The sequence below is a fragment of the Pholis gunnellus genome (genome assembly GCF_910591455.1).
Source record: "Pholis gunnellus genome assembly, chromosome: 9".
Classification (NCBI taxonomy): Eukaryota; Metazoa; Chordata; class Actinopteri; order Perciformes; family Pholidae; genus Pholis; species Pholis gunnellus.
Genome location: NC_136535.1, coordinates 11,797,297 through 11,817,549, shown reverse-complemented (window position 1 = coordinate 11,817,549; position 20,253 = coordinate 11,797,297). Strand labels below are relative to the sequence as shown.

General features: G+C 44.1%; 1 protein-coding gene across 1 annotated transcript; it reads left to right on the top strand.

The window, feature by feature from the left end:
- The first annotated feature begins 367 nt into the window (after positions 1–367).
- zbtb16b (zinc finger and BTB domain containing 16b) lies at positions 368–19,818 on the top strand. Its single transcript, XM_079165762.1, has 7 exons — positions 368–449; positions 1,637–2,909; positions 5,514–5,611; positions 7,967–8,053; positions 15,189–15,359; positions 16,465–16,632; positions 17,234–19,818. Exons 2-7 carry the CDS (start codon positions 1,732–1,734, stop codon positions 17,461–17,463), a joined length of 1,932 nt encoding a protein of 643 aa, XP_079021888.1. The 5' UTR covers positions 368–449; positions 1,637–1,731; the 3' UTR covers positions 17,464–19,818.
- The last annotated feature ends 435 nt before the right edge of the window (positions 19,819–20,253 follow it).

The window sequence follows — 20,253 nt, the reverse complement described above, 5'->3', positions numbered from 1 at the left end:
CTACTGCACATATAATTATGCTTTCACAATACTATTGTGGATTAATACCATTTGACTCTACAGCTTCACTTTATTTTGATAGTCTCAATCTGACTGCCAAATTCCCCCAAACCAAATTCTTTAAAAAAACAACAACTAAACTCTCCCGTTTAGTTGCAACATGTTTACTTATCAGCTGGGCATCTCATCAGTTTGATTTCACGGTCCTTTCTTGCTATTCTCAACCAAAACACTGCGTGTTATAGTGAAACATTTCAACACGTGGGTCCTCAGACAAGTTTTATTTTGAAGGCTGTACTCGGAAGTGTAGATCTCCCCCCGCTGGTTGCACTGTCGTGGCTGGGTGATGATTTGCTTACTTGGAGCAGGACTGAGTTTGGAGCGGGTACTGTGAAATGTGTAACCATGATGTTGCCCGGGTAATCAGCGGAGGACGTTAGGACACAGAGGTAAGGACAACTGGGACAGCCGACACTTTTATTTTGAATGCTGATCATTTTAGGCGACTCCGCTCCGATGAACTACTTTCCAATCTCTGACTTATTTTAAGAATGAATATTTGAAATAATGTCAGTTTTGGAGCGGGTGGTTGTAATATCGTTTTACAGCAGACATGTGTACAATTGACTCCCAAGTTTGACTGCAGCCCGATGTAGCGTTTCTACAAACTTGATTCAGCTCAGCGGCATCGCAGACTGTTCGACACGTCAAATTGGACTGTTTTGGATAAACTAGGGTCTTTTATTTTCGCGTTCCCTCAAACACCGCGCTGACAGTAAATAAGCGCGTGGAGAGGGTTAATTTGTCGCAATGTGTTTGAATAATAAAGGTGGATTTGTGCGTCTGCACCTGATGCGCTCTGATGTTGCGGTTAGTTGAGGATGCAGCCTGTCAGCATCGCTCGAGGTGCTGCTCACTGGTCCGACAACAATCATCATACAGAGTCTTAACCCACTCAGACAGTCATTTGGGTCTTTAAATGTGGTGAACATACACGTACTTGTGTGAGGATTGAGCTCCATTAGCATGCGTTCATCAATTTGATAGTTTTATAACTTATTTAGGGTTTTTTAACAGAGCGGCGTAATTGCTTTTAACACATCTAATCATGAACGTGCGCAGCCTAAATGAACTAATCAGCCCCTTCAAGGCGTTTGTTAATAGCGGGTCTACCTGTTGAGGACACGGACGCGCGCGCGCGCGCGTGTGTGTGTGTGTGTGTGTGAGTGCGCGCGTGTGTGAGGAGCTTGATAAATTGAACCGTCACCTCTCAGTATGCAGACGTTATTACAGCGACGTGACCGTTCTCAACGAGACCTCAGACTAATCACCTGCAATGGAAACTGTTGCTTTGTGCGTATCGACCTGTTGTCTGCTTTTGGTTCTTAATTAAAATACATAAACATGTAGGGTGCATGGAATAAAACCCCCGAAGAGATCAAGTGGTGGTTTGAATTTCAAAGAATATATATTTAATTAGTATTTTTTGATAAATATTATTCCAAAAAAAAAAATTGATATTGCTAGATCATGGATGAAAGTGTACACTGGAGTTTAAATAACAGTCTTTTGCATCACATTGAAAGTGAGACAGCCACTAATGATCCTCTACCCTTCCCCTCCACCCGACCCACAGACCTACAACTAGCTGAAGGCAAGTGAAGAAGGCAGGACAGCCACACCTCATGCGTGGGCTCAGCAAAGGTCCGAGTGGATACGGGTCTGACAAATATGGGTGTGCTCCAGCTCCACAATCCCACTCACCCCAGCACGCTTCTGCAGCGTGCCAATCAGATGCGTCTGAGCGGCACCTTGTGTGATGTCATCATCACGGTGGACGGCCAGGAGTTCCCGGCGCACCGCACCGTCCTGGCCTGCACCAGCAAAATGTTCGAGATCTTGTTCCACCGCAGCAGCTTACGCTACGCCCTGGACTTCCTGTCCCCCAAGACCTTCCAGCAGATCCTGGAGTACGCCTACACCGCCTCGCTCCAGGCCACAGCCGAGGACCTGGATGACCTGTTGTACGCCGCTGAGATCCTGGAGATCGAGTACCTGGAGGAGCAGTGCCTGAAGGTGCTGGAGACCATCCAGGCGGAAGAGAGCGAGGAGGTGGCGGTGAAGACTCACACCTCCGGAGACCACAGTGACCAGAGCAGGGCCAGGCACTGGAGGCACATGTTGATGTCCAAGAAGCATTCCATACAGGATGGACCCAACCGCATCAGTCCCACCGCTCTACATCACCTGGCGCTCTACCACATGACGGAGGGGGGCTCTCCTGGCTCAGAGCCCAAGACGGCTCCTGAACTGAGCCCCAAGTTGGACACGGAGGTAGACATGGAGAGCTCCCAGCAGCCTCAGCGTGGCAGTTCAGAGTTATCCCAAGCCTCAATCCTGGATCCTGGCAGAAGTATAAAATCAGAGAGCATGCAGGTGGATGATGCCAACGGCTGCGAGGGCAGGTCCTCCAGCACTGGAGAGGGAAGCTGCATGTCAGACCAGCCCAGAGACGAGGGCCCGGGGACGCCCCTGAGAGGCAGCGTGATCACCAGCGCTCGGGAGCTGCACATAGGCCCAGAAGACGGAGGACAAGTGGTGGGGAACTCCCTCGACTGTTTCCCCGGGATCTCTGAGAAACATCTGGCCTCCATATACTCTGTGCCCTCCAACCACACAGGGGAGGGGATGCTGCCAGTGTCTCTTTCAGTGGCCCCGTCCCTGGGCGTGCCGCTGGACCCGAGGGCCTACAGCGGCCTCCTGCACCAAGGCTTGCTGCACAGGGAGCTCCTCAGCAGGCTGGGCCAGTTTGCAGCAGGGATGAGGCACGAGGGCCAGGCTCAAGGCCAGCAGTGTTGTGGCGAGTGTGGGCTTCAGCTGCACAGCAGGCAGGCCATGGAGCAGCACAGGTAACGTGCACAAAACACCCATCGACACCACATTTTGCTACACACATTTTTTGCTACACTGTATTTGAGATCCATTTTTGCATCTTAAGTAATGGAAAATGAAAACGTGGGTCCTAAATCTTATAGTCACTTGTTAAATCTAAAAGAAAGAGGGCTTAGCTTTAGTCTCAGTGCCATTTTTCACGACACTTCTACACTCGCTGCTCAACGTTTTTACAGACAAACTGTCTGTTGCGTGTAATAACGGTTTTAAAGGAACGTGCAGGTGCATGTGAGCTTGTGCGGCATGATGAACGTGAGCTGATTATGCTGTTGGGAAAAGCATTGGACACGTGTCCCTTGAATTCAACTGCTTCTTGGTCTGCAGGATTCCCCCCCCCCCCCCCCCCCCCCCCCCCCAGCATGTGAAAATACTATGAGAGTTAAAAGCTGGAAGGGGCAACAGCAAATATGTTAATTTATTCTCAGGGACACCTGCTCTCATGTCTTAACAGTGAGACATCTCGGGAAGTTTTGAATCGGCTCTTTGTCGGGGATTTGATATAAGGGAGCCTCGGTGTCGCATAACGCTGTTATTTACAGAGCTTTATTCTCTAAATTCTGTTTGATTATTTGTGCAGAAGCGTGCCCCGCACAACAGGCTGCCTCCCAGGCTATTTGATATGCATTCCTTTGCATCAGTAGAGAGGAGCCTCTCAGCAGGGACCAGACTGGACGCTTCAGCTAGATGATGGATAACTTCTGCTTCACGACCTGCTCTGTTGTTTTTTTGTTCATTCCTCCTTTATTCTCAAGCTTGTCAGTTCAGATTTTGTCATCGTACGCTAAAAGTTACCCACTATCTCAGTGACAACTCTCATTAACGTGATTGCAGATGTTTATAATTGTGCGTGCTTGGCAGTGTTTGACTCATCACTAATCATTAGAAACAAGGAAATCTGCGAGCCGAAAGTCCTAATTTCGCAGTTAGCTCATGATTAGGATCACAGCCCTTCCCTGTCCGCGCCCGTGGCTGACATTTCCGCCTCGTGCCGCTCCAGAGTTGTGTTGAAAGCGCCCGGTGAAACAGAGCATCCTGTGGGATATTTAGTGATGCGCGTTGCTTACTCATGGAGACAGCCGGATGTCCGCAGGTAGAAGGAGTTACATTGGTGGCACTGCTTAAGGATGTAATGAAGTTTTTGTAGGTCTGTAACCAGGTCACTGAGCATACACCTGGTCTGCAGATTGACATTTTGTAGTTTTGTTGTTGAAGAAGGTTCTCCATGGACAGTTTCAGTGTGAACAACCACAGATAATTGACAGATTTGGTTTTGAATGTTTGCTTAATTCGACATTGTAGAATAAAAGGAACAGAACATAATGAAATTAAAACTACAAATATGCATTATTTTGAAAAGGTGATGCCTTCATAACAAAATTAAAACTAGTTTTAGGTTATAGGAATATTTAGCATGTGTGAACACAGCATGAATTTACAGTATTTTGAAAATAATTAGCTTCATTTGTAGGGATTGAAATAATATCACTATTTTTTTTTATATATATATATATCTTTTTTGGGGTCTGTTATGTTTTTATTATAGTGGAGTGGAGACAGGAAATAAGAGGAGAGAGATGGGAGATGAAATGCAATAAACCTGTCGAGCCAGACCCGAACTGAGAACGTGTGGTTACATGGTCAGCCTTTTAAACCGCTACACCACCAGGACGCTCCGTATTTCTTTTCTTTAAATCATTAACTGCGGAGAGAAAAAAGGGAAATATATACATCACGGTTAGACGGTTGACACCTCAGACTGCTAGGCCATCAGCACACCCAAAATAAAAATAAATCGCATGAATGCTCACTTAAAATGATCATCTTTCAGGGCGATCTTTAAGATGACAGTAAAACGCCAAAAACCTCGTCGTGCTCCTGGAGCATGTAGCTCCAAAAATATAATTTTCCCATGATATGTTAATGTTGATTCCAAGCATGCTAAGTTACATCTCGAGACTCATTCATTTTGACCACAGAGTGTATTTAATCGTGGAGTCTTTTCAGGCTGTTAGCAGGGTGATATAAGGATAACAGTACAGATGCCTTGCATGCTTGGATGTGTGTGATATGATATGATAGGTTTTGCTGCCGGCAGAGCTTCAGCGAATCATCGTCTTTTCTCCTTTTCATTGCAGTTACAGGAGAAGTGTATGTGTGTGCGTGTTATGCTCGGGTGTGAGTTTGCGTGCATGTACTTAACGTGTGTGTGTTCTTGTGTGCATGCCCAGTGTCTTGCAGTGCTGGCGGGTGGAGGCACGCGTATGTCTGCACTCTGAAATTAGCCAGATATCCTATTGTCTGTGTTCTTTTAGCATTCATGCGTTGTGATTCACAACTCCAAGGGCCTCTTACACTAATGATGTTGCATTCAGCGAGGGATTCTTGACGGAATTAAAACATGCTCCTCTTGTTACGAGGACAATGATGCTTCTGGGTTAGGGAGACCTTACAGAAAAAATATAAAAAGGCACAGAACCGAGATACTTTTATTATCACAAGTGCGCACTCGCTCTGTTCTCGTCCCTGTTAACACGCTCGCATTTGTGTTTGTCTTTCCACAGGAGGCTGCATAACGAGGAGAAAGGCCACGGCTGTGAATACTGTGGCAAACACTTCCAGGACAGCATGCGGCTAAGGATGCACATGCTGTCTCACACAGGTACTTAGTAACTCTTACACTCTCATCTCAGAGTATTCAGTGCTCATGAAGCCTCTTGATAGTGCGGCCTTTCAAATGCACCTGTTCATACTAACCCCCCCCCCCCCCCCCCCTCCTCCTCCTACCAGTTAGTGCTGCTCCGAATACTTGGATCATGCTTTCTTTTCCATGCTTAGGTCTACGTACCTCTCCCTCCCTCTCCTCTGCGTCGCTCTCTAGTCTCTCCCTCCGTTAGAAACGTTTCTGTGGTTTCTTTTTTTTTTTTTTTTTTTTTTTTGGGAGACTCTGGCAGCTCGCCAGCTCTGCCCCTTCTGAGTGATGACATCATCAGCTGCCGGCAGGCCTGGGTGTTCTGCCAGTGTTCCGAAGCGTGTGTGATGGCTCGCTCGCAGATGTGTGTCCAGGAACACACTGTACCCAAATGCAGACTTAATCAGACCTGACTGCTCTCCCAGCTACTTTATCCAAAATAGAGAAAGAGGAGCAGAGGGGGGGGGGAAGGGGTGAGGAGAGGGGATGGGTGAGGGGGGGGGGGGGGGGGGGGGGATCAGGGACTAAAAATGAAACTAAAACAGAAACAGAAACCTCAGTCGGAATATGTGTATAGACAAGGCGAGGTCCCTGTCCTCTCCAACATGACATACTGCTGACAGATGAGAGAGATTCTGCTTCTTTAAACTTCACCTGAGTTGTCCTTTTATACCCTCTGCGTAACCCCAAACACGCATATTGTCTTGCAATGCTGGTAGATCTTCGACAACACGCTTTGATTTTCAATTCACAGTGACATCCACAACGGCTGCACCTTTAACCTAATTTGAATTTTTGTATAAACTCTCCGCATCCCGATGTGTCAACCCATAATACTACAAAAAAAAAAAAAAAAAAAGGAGAGAGATGTGGATCTCATTTCTTTGTCACCGTGTATTTCGGTATAGCAGCCTTAGATCCCGCTGGTTGCTAAGGAGCGAGTGCTCCACCGCTCTAATGGGCTGATTTGGTATTCAGCTCGATGCTGGCTCTTATTTTGGTATGCCAGACAAAGTGTTTTGATGGAGGACGATTGCAGCCGCGTCTGGAGACAGTTTGATGGTTTATGGATGAGAGCACACTCCGTGCCTTTGACTGCACAAGACAATGCACTATGTTCTCTTCTTCCCTTATCACACAATCTCACACAACACAACACACCACACTGGACAGCGTCACACAACATCAGCATCTACAACACTGTTCTAGTATTACTCCTATTCCACTTGGCGGAAAGTACTCTTTCCACCAAGTTTTATTCTTACACAGTGTAACAAAACGCACCGTTCCAAAACAGTAACCGGTTTGTTTTCAAAAATTGTTGTTTTTGGAAACGAACAGATCGGGGCTTTTTCGCTATTTGTGAGCAGCACTGGGAACAGTGGCACAGTGTCTGTGTATAGAGGCATCGTAACAGTTGAAAGGGGACCACATTTAGGCTGTAGCGCTCACAGTTCCCAAAGCTTGTGGGTGTTTTAATGAGTCATTTTAACTTCATTTAAAGCCAGCTGAGCAGAAAATAGATCAGTGAATGAGCCCTGGGCCAGTATGGATCTGCAACCGATTTACATCTCTGTGAGAGCCAACCCACATCCAAACAGCTGTGTGCGAGCGTGTGTGTGAGAGACAGCGAGAATGTGTGTGTGTGTGTGTGTGTGTGTGTGTGTGTGTGCATATCTGTCTGTCTGTGCAGGTGTGAGGTGAGAGCAGAACAAGGATTGAACATTTCTCCAAGCAGTATGCATACTTGTCTCTTTCATATCTTCATCAGAAAAGACAAGGGCATTCCAAAGGTGAACTGGGAACTGTAGTTACAGTGCATTCGACGGGATTTGGGGTGTTGACTCTGAAGTGGGGTTTTTTTTTGATAAAGGGATGTGCCGCAGGCGGGAAGCGTCTGCTGTAGAGAGAACACCCAGTCCTTCTGTGGCCTCTCAGGCAGACAGTCTGCTCACTGTTCAGAGACTGATAACAGGGCACGGTAAATAAAACTCTCCAGCTTGGCTCTTTTTTTTGTCAAGAAGAAGGGCCGTTGCACCCTGTCTGGTGCTTTTGTTTGTCCTGAGTTGTGTTTTTATGGCGCTTTCCTCTGCTCCATTGTACTCCGCGCATTTGCTCCCTTATGTTAACACCTGAAAAGCACAAGTGTGTGACAAGCGGGGGCTCTTTGGTGACTTTTGAAATAGGGCGCCTTTGTTCCCATCTTTTCCCCCACAGTTCCCTTTAAATGCTAAATTAACTGACCGACCCTACAATTACAAACACACGTGTTTGTGTTGACTGTCTGATCAAGATACCTTATTATGAATTTGATTCCTTCTACAGCTCCTGCAGAGGCGCTGGTGTGTGATCAGTGTGGAGCGACGTTCTCCTCAGAGGATGCTCTGGAAGCCCACAAGCAAACACACACAGGTAAATTACACACACACACACACACACACACACACGTGACGTCGAACCTGGACGGCATGCATTGACCTGTCGAGCAACGCCGTGACTACGGGAATTGCACTCGTGGGTCTAAACTTGCTTGTCATGCTAGCTGGGTTAAACTGTTCCTGTCATGATGCTCCATAATTTATCAACATGGAGGTGGGAGGCCCTCTCACATATCACCCACTAATATCTCTTGGCATCCAAACCCACTGCATGCCACTTTGCTACAGCCGTGGCTTCAACAGCGCCATCGTTACAGTGCCAGTCTTACAGTTTCACGGACATACTATCCGCACCTCTCGCCTGAGAGTGCCTGTGGAATTAATGACCTTACACGCACGCTCAACAACAAGATGAACACCTTCTGTTTATCAATAATCTTAATAAAGATTGTGTTACAACCTTTTATTGTCCAGTGAATGACTGGCATTAACAGTTGAATATAGTTTCTTAATCGTCGTGTTCTTGTTGGCCGAGTGGCTGCACAAACCTGGGAGGGGACTTGTGATTTGCAATCTTGGATCTTTACAGTTTGGAACCAATTGCCTGAGGAGCTGAAGTCGTTTTCATCTTTTAAATTAATTCTTAAACCCACATTAATAGACTTCTGTATTATTAGTAGCAAGCAAGCTGCAACTTATCGCTTTCTAGGGAGAGGAAAAGGGAAACAATTAGATACGGCAATATATGAATCAGTCAATTAGTATTTCTTTTACTATCATCAAGATTGTTATAATTACTTCTTGTGCCACTTTATTATTATTTACATTTTCTCCATCAACTTCAAATGTATTATCTGAAAGGGCCTGCCGGGTCAAGATACATAAAACATAATGATAAAACTGCTCAATCTCACCACACGAGCTAACATGACACCATTTACTTCAGTGTATCAGTTATGGACAATAAAAAAGATATGAAGACATTGTGCCAGGTTTGGTTGCTTACATTGGAGCATCTTTTGGTTGTTTTTTATTCTCTACCAACATGGCTTCCTTAGTATTTCGAGCTCTTTGATTGTTAAGGGAATAAACTTCCCTTGAATAGTTTGACCCTTAAAACTTTCTGAACAAAAGCTTAAAAAAAATCAGAGTAGATAAAACATTTTACAATATTTATTATTAAAGCATGTTGGTTTATTTTAAAGTACAGTTTAAAAATATTAGTTGTTGGATTAGTCGATTGACAGAAAATTATATTGATAATTGATTAACCGTATTAACCGTAAAGTATTTTTTTCAAGCAAAGTAGCCAAACATGTCCTGTTCCAGCCTCTCTAAAGTCAATATCTGCGAGTAAAATGAATATCTTCGATATTTTGGCTTGTTGGTTTGACAAAAGAAGCAATTTGAAGACGTCCCCTCTGACTCTGGGAAATGTTGATGGATACTTTTAACTATCAACATCTAAATGACCAAAAGATTCATTGATAATGAAAATAATGGTGAGTTGCAGCCCTTTAGGAAGGACAAAAAAAAACAACCTATGACCCATTGTTTTCCACACAGTGACAATAAATACTAAATAACACGATCGGTCAAATATGAAGCCACTACCTGGCGAGTACCAAAGCATTGATAACTGCTTTATTTATCACAAGTTTATGATCACTTATACGATAAAGCCTTAACAAGTATGCCTTGAAGTGAAGTGGGACTTTACTCTTGAATAATGACCCATTAGCTTAAAGTGAGAAAGACTTAGCAACACTTGCTTGACTCTCCAACTGTGAAAAATAAGTTGTATTGTTGTCAGACGATACATTAAGCCTGACAGTGTCTGAATCCACACCTTTTCTGCTACTGTCAGAGAAAGGCGATAACCCCTCGCAGGAGCATTGGCATGTAACTGTAACTCCAGGTGGCACAAACAGTATGAATACTTAATGGCTGTGGACATGGAGGGGTGTTAACGATGCCCAGAAGATTCTACCCTCACCTCCCCAAGTTGTAAACATCCAGAGCTCGGTTTCAGCTTGGCAGCGCGTCCCGAGCAGGCTACAGGAGGGCATTACTCTCTCATTTTGACGTGATCTCAGCTCGCTCTACTGTGACGCATGACCCTTTATATCTCATTGTTGCTCTCACAGCCTACACCAACATGAGTTACAGGTAATTAAATCAGCTGTGTTAATAAGGATCGCTCATTGCCAATTGTGCCGCCTCGGCTTTAATTTGCCGTGCGGCACAACCAGTGAGCCGCATGAGTTTCCTCTTAGCTGATTAACACTTGTCGGACCTCAGCAGCTGCACAATTGCTGTCCACCTCCTCTGGAAGGGAAATAATACCACTTTTGGGAGATCTTACTCTGAAGCAGTTTGGCAACACCGGCTGGCGACAGTGAAAGTCTCTTTGGCTATTTTGATATGTCAGAGGTGAATAGCCGTGGGTTGCTGAAGTTAGAGATCAAAGGGGGGGTTGGAGGATTTGGGGGCGGAGTGGACTGTGGGAAGGGAAGGGGGTAGGGGGCATGTGAGGACTTCCTGAGGGCAGGAGGATTGCTGCTGGTGTTGGATGCCAGGACTGAGAGGAAAACAACATCATGTGCTGCTATTTACTCCTCACCACAGCACTGTCATCGTCTCCTCTGACCTACTTGTCGGTGCCCAAAATAAAAGAATGGATCTGTCTCCGAATTGCTCTCACAACAAAGGGGTTTGTTTCATCAGAGCAAGTCAGAGGCTCTGGGGCACCCAGTTCTCAATTTTGGAAAACCCAAGACTGTAGCGTATCTACAGCACGCACATAAATTGACTGTATACAGTGTGCTTCAAGCCATGCTGGCTGACCATTTTGCCACTTTGCCTTCAAGGCAAAGGCCATAAGAGTGCTGCCTTTGTGTACTCACAGCAGCTGCACTGTTTCCAGACATAACAGGCTGCCTCATCAAGTGAATAATATTACCTTCTGTCCGAGCCCTAATTAAACGGTCCAGTAGCTCATTCAGATACAGCCCCGGCTTCATAATGTAGACCTTTTAGCTCCCCTAGTTGTGTGTCCGTCATCATGCAGCACCCTCCTGTTATTACGCAGTTGTAATTCAGACGAGCCTGAAACTGATTTGAACTGTGCTCTGTTTGACCATTGTGCCCCCAGTATTTATTTGCCCTTTGCTGTCATGATACACAAAGACCCGGGATGCCCTGTCCTTTGGCATCGAGTGAAATACAGATGGAGAAAATATTGTAAACATTCTAGGAATCGAGGTAAATGAAACCCGCGTGTGACCTCAATGAACCGATCCATGGAATGGTGGTTAAACACGAGGAACGTATCTCTTGTTGCATTAATTATTAAGTCGGTTGTTCCTCACTCGGGTAGATTAGCAGTCTGCTGATGAGCGCCCGGGGTTGTTTAAGGTACTGTAGTGTTTGTGTATGTGCTGCCGCAACTGCAGGGAGCCGTCTGCATGAACGCATACAGTAGCGTGTCATGTGAGGTCTAGCACATAATGTAGCCTGCATAACTGTGTATGTTTTACTGGGTGTTTTACTGGGTGAAAGTGAGCACACTGTGTATACACTGAGCAGGGCCTTAGGACACAGTTAATAGTGTCTTCACATTGCATACTCTAGCTAGAGGACATGATCGGCCATGATGTAATATTGCAAATTGTGAAATCTGTGTGAAATTCCCTGCCCTTTCGATGGCAGCCGAAGATTTGTTTTGCTTTGACTTGGCTGTCATTCACAACTTAACTGAAACAAATACCCTGAAATAGATCAAATTCTGCGCAAGCGTCTCTTTAAATAATGCAGGTCAAATTAAATGTTTTGTTCCTATATATCTCAGCAAATGTAAGAGACAAATTATTCACAAATCAATCATTAATTGGTGGGCTCGGGACACTGAAGTTTAGATTTACACAGAAGAAATTATACAGATCTGCGGTCGTCACTGAATACAATCTCTTGTTCAATTTGCGGTGGGTTTACTCCCAGATTCTCAGGGTGGGAAAACTTTTGTTTGCCGCTTGAAAAGAAACAGGCTGCGCTTATTTGTGAATGAAGGGATTAGCTTGAACACTTCACCCCAACAAGGACCATGATCCTATCTGGTTGCCTAGACACATGGTTTTGTTTCTTAGGCAGCGTGAGAGCGTGGCTGGCTCCCACCTCGGCTGGACTGAATAAGTGGCAGATGTATGAAGGCAGACCATGTTAAGTCACATGAGCATACACATGGCCTTAGTAGAGATATGCTGAAATAGCATAGCAACCTCAAACTGTCCTGAATTGCTAACCTAATTGTGCATTAGACAAGCAGCTCAGTAATATAATGCACACGGTCAATGTTTATATTTTCTGCCTCTCAGCAGATTTGCTTGAAAGCAATCATTATTCCCACTGTTAAGGCTCCCTCCCAGTAAACACAATGCTCAGTCAACTCTCCAGCCTTTGAGGAATACCATTGATTACATGGTATTTACCCCATTGAGGGCCAAAGGTCAGGGGTCATCCTGTGCCTTAAAACCCAAATCCCGAGCCCATTGTCTGGTTAAGGGTGAGAAAGCAGGGGGCAATGACAGCCAACTTTAGGGCTTATTCTCTCATAAAGAAGCTCCTCTGCACTTATTACCAAAGCTTACTGGAAAACTCTACAACTGCAAATCCTTTTTCTTTGAAAAGTTAACGGAGCGCAGCAAGGCGAAATGCCACCACTAACGCATACAAACACTTCCTCGCCTCCGAAAAGGTTTTTGTTTACACTTCAAGATATTATTTGTTATTTTTATTCTCAGCGTCGCCTGCGCAGAATCAAACCGAAAGCGACTGCTGAGCTGTTGTCACCGTGTGACAACCTGAGATCAAGAGTGAGATTGTTGTGACAGAATGTTTGTCATATTTCGTAACTCAAGTTTCGGTATTATTGGTGACAGAAGGATCAGGATATACATCTGTGAGAGTCTGCGAGTGTGTCAGGAGTAACGGTTTAACCTCCACAAAGAAACTGGTATGTTAAACCTTCAGAGCCGGCAGAACAAAGTATGCGGGCTGCATCGAAACACGCATTTACAATATATGATAGTTAATGAAGAGAGGGTAGAGAGAGTTTGATTAAAGTAGCTTTGACGTATCTACAAGGTGTTTAATGTGTTATTCAGCTGTTTGAGGGCTCTGCTCTGCTCAGCCTGCAGCTGAGGTATCCTGGACACATTGGAGCAGAAAGCACTCCCCCTGCTGGCTGCAGCACATATTACAGGGGATCCACATCTCAGGTCATGCAGAGACTGCATTCTGTGCCTTTTAAATGCCTTTATCCATTTTGGGATGGATCATTATCCAGGCTCCACTGTTGCACAGTGTCTAGTGAACTGGCATTAGTTCGGTATGACTCAGACAGAAAGGGAAGCTGGTTGGACGGTGAAAGGATTTCCTGTATGGTCAGCGAATAAGAGGAGTGGAGAGGGCGCAGAGGCGTTGAGAATGGAGGGTCTTTTGTCTTCAACTAAAATATTGTGATCCGTGGGTGAGAAAGACCTTTGGTCATTAGGCGACAGCATAAAGACAGGGATTGTAGGAGTTGCGTGAGGAGCCTATGACTAATGGGCTTGGTCAATGAGGGCCTGAACCTCATTGTGTGCCTTTTGTGCAAAAGTCCACAGGCCAAAGCCTCTGAACAGGTGCAGTTCATTCCACTGGATCGCCTCCCTGCAGGATTGTTTGGATCAGGGAATGTCTTTCATCCTGTCTTTTTTTTCTGTTAATGATTACGAATGATCAGTTCTATTACTGCCGTTTTGGGGTGAAAATTTCAATACTAGGTTTAAAAAGAAGCCCCGTAATTTCAAGGCTTTGTGCCTCGACGGCAAATTATACTTATCCGTGAAATGTGAAGTCTAAAAAAGCGTCTTGCTTTGTTTGAGCAAATTGTGACACGTGGATTAGAAAACAATACCCAATGAATGTTTCTGATTTTTCCTTGAAAAATGTGAATTTGCTTGATTTGTTTCCTTTTCTTTCTACTTTCAACAGGCTTGCCTGTTAACTTGATTGAACCTAAAGCAAGTGTCTGACACTCTTCCCTCTTAGTATGAGTGTGCTGTATCCCTTTCCCTGCGTTAATTCCAATTTAATTGCCAGTTGCCTCAAGGCACTTCAATAACAGTAACAAATGATTTGATTTAGTGGACCTCATCAGACTGCATTTTAAATGCGACACAGCAACCCCACTTGAATTCCAATGAAGTGCTGGCACAGTCCTCTGTTTACTAATGATCCTCCGCTGGAGATGTCTGATTGAATCTGAGTCAGGAGCAATGGGACCTGCTAGCATTGTAAATGATCTGCAACCTGAGCAGACAGAGAAATAAGGACCTCATAATCTCACATTAAAGCCTCAGTCTTCAGGACATGCACATTATGTCCAATGCAGCTGATTAACCAGTCCCTCTGTCTTACCGCACGTATGAATTTGCATCGGTGCGAATGCCAGAACAGATTTGAGTGCTGGCGTGCACAGCCCGTAGATCAAGTGTTGACTGTATGACAGCCAATGGATCTTCTTCACATAGCCATTTTGACTTGAGCTACCCTGCCAGCGACTCCCTATCTGTATTCCTCTCCACACTCTGTGCAACAGGAAAGCAGCCCCAAAGAGATGCCAGGTCACACACAGGATTAAACTGGATTGTGTTTTTTCCTGCAGTCCTGCCTTTAATGGCTTGATATCACTACTTAACATTCTGCACAGAGCGCATAGAGTAGGCATCATTTAGGGTGGAGCTACTATCAGCCGCTCTTTGAGCACAGAGACAGAGGACTTCACAGGCTGGAGCTGACTCCTGATGGGGAATGAAGAGAATAATTACACATCTAACACACCAGGAAGGAGCCATTGATTGTGTGATTGGCATGCTGTGCATTGTGTGGGAAATTCTTAAAGAAAACAATGACTTTCATGGTTTAAAATAGAACGTATAAAGACTCGCAGTTGAAAGTGCCTCTGGGCTTTTAGGGGAGTTAGTTTAGGTAGAGGCACTTGCTCTTTGAAAGAAGCTTTTCCCTCTGAGGACTCACACAAAGTTGAAGTGACCCAGTTTCCCCACTTAAGGCCCTGTCTGTGTATGGTACTGAAATAACTGTGTGTCTGTGTCTTGTGCGTTCTCCAGGGACTGACATGGCGGTGTTCTGTCTGCTGTGCGCAAAGCGCTTCCAGACCCAGAAGGCCCTGCAGCAGCACATGGAGGTCCACGCAGGCATGCACAGCTACATCTGTAGCCACTGCGAGCGCCCCTTCCCCAGCCACACGACCCTCAAAAGACACTTGCGCTCGCACACGGGTAAGAGACGGATCATTATCATTTGCACCATCATCGCTGCCTATAGTGTTATCTCCTGTACTGAAACACACGCATATGGTGGCAAACGCATGCATATTTTGAAAAAGAGACAAAGACAGCAGTATTTATTTTCGTATATGGGTTAATTTCCTTAGGTTACTGGCTTTAAGGTTTTCGACAATTTGCATGCATCCTCTCCCACCCTCCTTTTCACTTCTCTATGAGATGACTCACCTCTCTGATGACAGAACTGTACCGTTATGGCCGGTGCATATTTTGGGCAATTTCATCCTGTTTATATTTTGGGTTCTTAGACAGCCTTTGGGCTTCTGAAATTCACGGCTGTCAGTTCTAGTGTGGTTCACCCAAAATGATAGAGGAAACCCAAATAAATATTGAAGGAAAAGCAAATGGAAATGACTTGTCTGTGTGTTCTACCGAGGGTGAGTCTTAGTGCCGCAGGAGACTGAGAGATATTTACTGAAAAGATGTCCCCCTTTCTTCCTTTACCTTAAATAACACTCCCAGCTGTCAGGATGGCTTGATGTCTAGACAGGAGAAATACATAATTGATGTGAAGAGACAGAAGTGAAGGGAGTTTTGGCCATGGCAGCGTATCTTGTTTGTATGGCATTCTGCTTGGAAGTAACATTTTGTAAATGTCATCTGCTCCACAGTGGGGTGGGGGATTGGGGAGAATCGGCCCGTAATGAGGAGAGCAATGTATCCTCTGACTTGGCTGTTGCTGTGGACACTGAGATAATGAGGCACATAGGTCATTGAAGATGAGTCAAACCCTCAGCCTTGGAGAGAAATAGATTAACTACAGTATAGAGAACCGAGCAGTGCATGCCTGGAGGACTTTTATTAGCTATTAGTAGACAGCCAAGAGGAGTGTCCTCATGTCATAACATTAGCGACGTCTGAAAGCACATCATTTCCCTGCTTGATATGCATGTGCAGAACGGGCTTTGTGACTATTTGACCTACGCAGCCACATATGCACCCGTACCATGTCGTGCCGAGGTTAGAGCCTTTAATGCTTCTCGCGATAATGGACCGTGTTGGTGTTGTGGCTACTGTGGTGACGCAACTGTGTTTTCAGGCGATCACCCGTTTGAGTGTGAATTCTGCGGGAGCTGTTTCAGAGACGACGGCACGCTGAGGGGCCATAAACGCATCCACACAGGAGAGAAGCCTTATGAGTGCAACGGCTGTGGGAAGAGGTTCAGCCTCAAACACCAGCTAGAAACACACTACCGTGTCCATACGGGTGAGAGTTCAGACACGAAAACACACTCAAACATACAAGTTAGCAAGGTGTTCGGGGTATTTTAGTTCCACTAATGGGGGTGATTTGGTGCCGTTAATAATTATATAGTGGTATAGTCTTTTGTTTTTGTCAGCAAATCCCATAAATGGACTAAAACCAACAATTTATTTGTTATTTATTTGTTATTTTACTGACTCCAATCGAAATTGGGACTAAATACAGTAAATTCTCAGCTTTTGATAAGCTTTTAAATATAATTACGTGATATAAAAAAACACTACAGAACCACTGATCTAGATCATTAAGATGTGCAACAGGTCTAAATTGTATTCCAGGTTGCAGATTTGACTAACTGCTACCTGATTCCTTGCTGAGGTCAGAGAGAAACCTCTGTCGTACTTGCGGTGGATGACTCTGACTGGCCAATAACTAATTAGCAAACCGATATAGGTCTAATCCGAGAGCACTAACAGACACAAACACCACACACAATACCTCAACAAGTACAGTGGGACTGAAATAGAGGTGAGTCCCGTTTCACCTGGCATTCCCTCTGGCGCCAGGTCGACAAGGTTAATGCCGTATTGTTGAACTTTTCCAGGTGAGAAGCCATTCGAGTGTAAGCTGTGTCACCAACGTTCCAGAGACTACTCGGCTATGATCAAGCACCTGCGCACTCACAACGGAGCGTCTCCGTACCAGTGCACCGTCTGCCAGGACTTCTGCCCGAGCCTGGCCTCCATGCAGAAGCACATAAAGGGCCACAAACCGGAGGATGTGCCAGCGGACTGGAGGATAGAAAAGACTTACCTGTACGTCTGTTACGTCTGAGCAGGACTTGGACCCCCCCCTCCCCCCATCCCCCCCGCACACACACTGTCACTGTTGGGTGAAAACCTCGTAACTCCAGTGTTGCTGTTTTTTCATGCTGAAAGATTACATGTCTCTCTATAGGTTTAAAAAAAAGAAAATATTTCAGACTCTTTTTGGATAAACTGAAAAAAATACATTGTGGTAAGTTGTCATTCTGGGAGATACAAGGTTTTTACCTGACAACTGAGACATGCAAGCACGAATACAAATGTGTGTACACACTAGGGCTGCAACTACTCTTTAGTTTCATTATCAATTAGATTATTTTTACTACTAAGGGATACACCGTTTAGTATGAAATATGTCATAAAAGTAGTCACATTTTGGTGACAAGGGGACATCTTGAAATAACTGCTGTTAGGTCGTCCGACCAACTGTCCAGTCTGAAGAGATTCAGTTTACAATGATACAAAACAGTGAAAAGCAGCGAATTGTCACATTTTGAGAAGCAGGAAACCCTGAATATTTAGCATTTCCCCCGAGAAATTACTTAAACTCAAAATTTCTTGACGACTTATTATTTCAGCCCTCGTGCACATAAACACACACACACTCGCCCTCTCTTCCTCACACACACAGTTTTGCTAATAGCTGCATCATCTCTAATGGATCCACTGTGGTTAGAATGAAAGCCACAATGGCTGTGACTGCTGACCTGTGTATGTAGCGGGAGCTTTTCGATTGATTGATTGATTGATTGCTAAACCATCAGGCAACCTGAGTCATCGTCTCTGATTGTGCAGCAGATGAAAATGATTCCATGAAGGCTTGATTGGCTGAAATTTGCAACATTATCTTGCCTAAATTCCTGTGACTTCTAAGTTTTATTTTCTGCTGTTGGATTTTATTTTGGAGTTTTTTATGTTGCATGTACTTGAATGGCTGCCACCTTTTGACCTCATAAGCTTTATCTCTTTAATTGCCTTGTCTTTCTTGCAGTGGGTGTTATTTTTCTTTCGAGATAGCTTGCTGACAATTTGAGTTTCTCTTGCAATGTAATAGGTTTTGCTATTTATATGTTGTTTATTTGTTACCAAATATGTGCTGGTTTTCATCACACAGTCTGTGTTCATCTTGGTTGTATTTTTAGGAGAGAGAGAGAGAGAGAGAGAGAGAGAGAGAGCGCTCTACCTCTCCTAACTTTTAAACCTACTGCAAATTATTCAGTCATCAGTAGTTCAAATTTTCTAACAAATCTATTTCAATGGACAAGCAGTAAAAAAAAAAAAAACAGCCTCTTTTATGTGTAGGTTTTTATTATTAACTATATATAGATGTCTTATAAGATTACAGAATCTGAATTTCCGAGGAGAAAATTAAAGAGAACGTGAGAAGAAGTTGTTGTTTTTTTACAAAACCTGAAAAGAAAAATTCTGACATTGAATCACTATGAGCAGGTTATTGTCAGTTGTAGTGTAGCTGTAATGTACAAATTGTCATGGTATGTTATTCCCTAATGTGAGCCTAACACAGGCCTTATAGATTTAAACATGTTGTATTTTTGTATTACAGTAATTTGCTATCTGTTTACATTTGGTATGATTTGAGAAACATCTTAATGTGTGTGTTTTATAAGTCTCTGATTTGATTAAGATCCCTCCCTTGTGCCTCTTTTATAAGTAGAGCATTGATGTGCTTGAGTACATGGGTCTGTGCTACTGGTTGTTGTTTCTGGGTGTTTGTTTATTGTTACTTAATTAAAGATAGACTGCCATGTACATCCACTTTGTCTGAACATTGCAACTGGAAGAAACATACTGTGATTGTGACCGATACTCTGAGACAAGTGTGTACTTTTTACATCACAGTTGCTTGAAACTTGCATCAACTTGTTCCCTTCAAAGTGACAATGGACTGAGATTTCTGGATGAAAACAGTGTGTATAGCAAATCCCGGCGTCTGTGGGCATTACCGATGCCCACTTAAGTAGCCAACAACACTCAGTGCCATGAAAACACACATTCACTGTATCTATTCTACATGAACATGCACTATAAATGGATTTCCTTGGTGGACCAAAAGAAACGGAGCACTTTTGTTTGAAAAGGGTTTATTCTTTGATCTTTCTATGTTGTGATAATGCAGATGTCCTTTTATTTGATGTGTCCTAGAAGGATGTGATTAGCATTGTTTAGATTTTGTCAATGTCTGTCTACCTCAGGGCCAGATCAAAGCTCGACCTGGTATCCAATCAGGGTTGTTCCTCTTGCCATGTGTGCAGTAAAATCCCTCTTCATTACAGCTTTGTAACACAGTGTGTGAAAGTGTTTTCTCAGTGTGGATTCAGGCACAACTCTGTATGCGTCAGTGTTCGGTGGCATGGTTAAAAAAAAAAGAATAAAACTATTTACTATTTTATGCACCTTGTCTAATTTGCCCACTTTTTGCTGTCTGCAGGTTTCCCGACACCTTCATCAATGTTCCAGATGTGCTCCATGAATTGTATTTGAACCGGATGTTATTCAGGACAATTCATTACATAAGAGTGGATCATGTTATGATCATTGTTTCATACAATTGAACTGTAAATGATAAGATTGGAGAGAGATTTGATCTATTACTTTTAGCATTTCAAATTTTCATCAATTAATCTTAGAATCAACTAAATCAATTTCCTGATTTAAAATTCCATACATTTGAATACCTCATCACCACTTAAGAGTTAAGAGTTCAAACTGGTAACATCAGCCGTGTCTTTTATGACACTTCTCATAACGGATTATATTATAGCTTTTTAATGGTATAAAG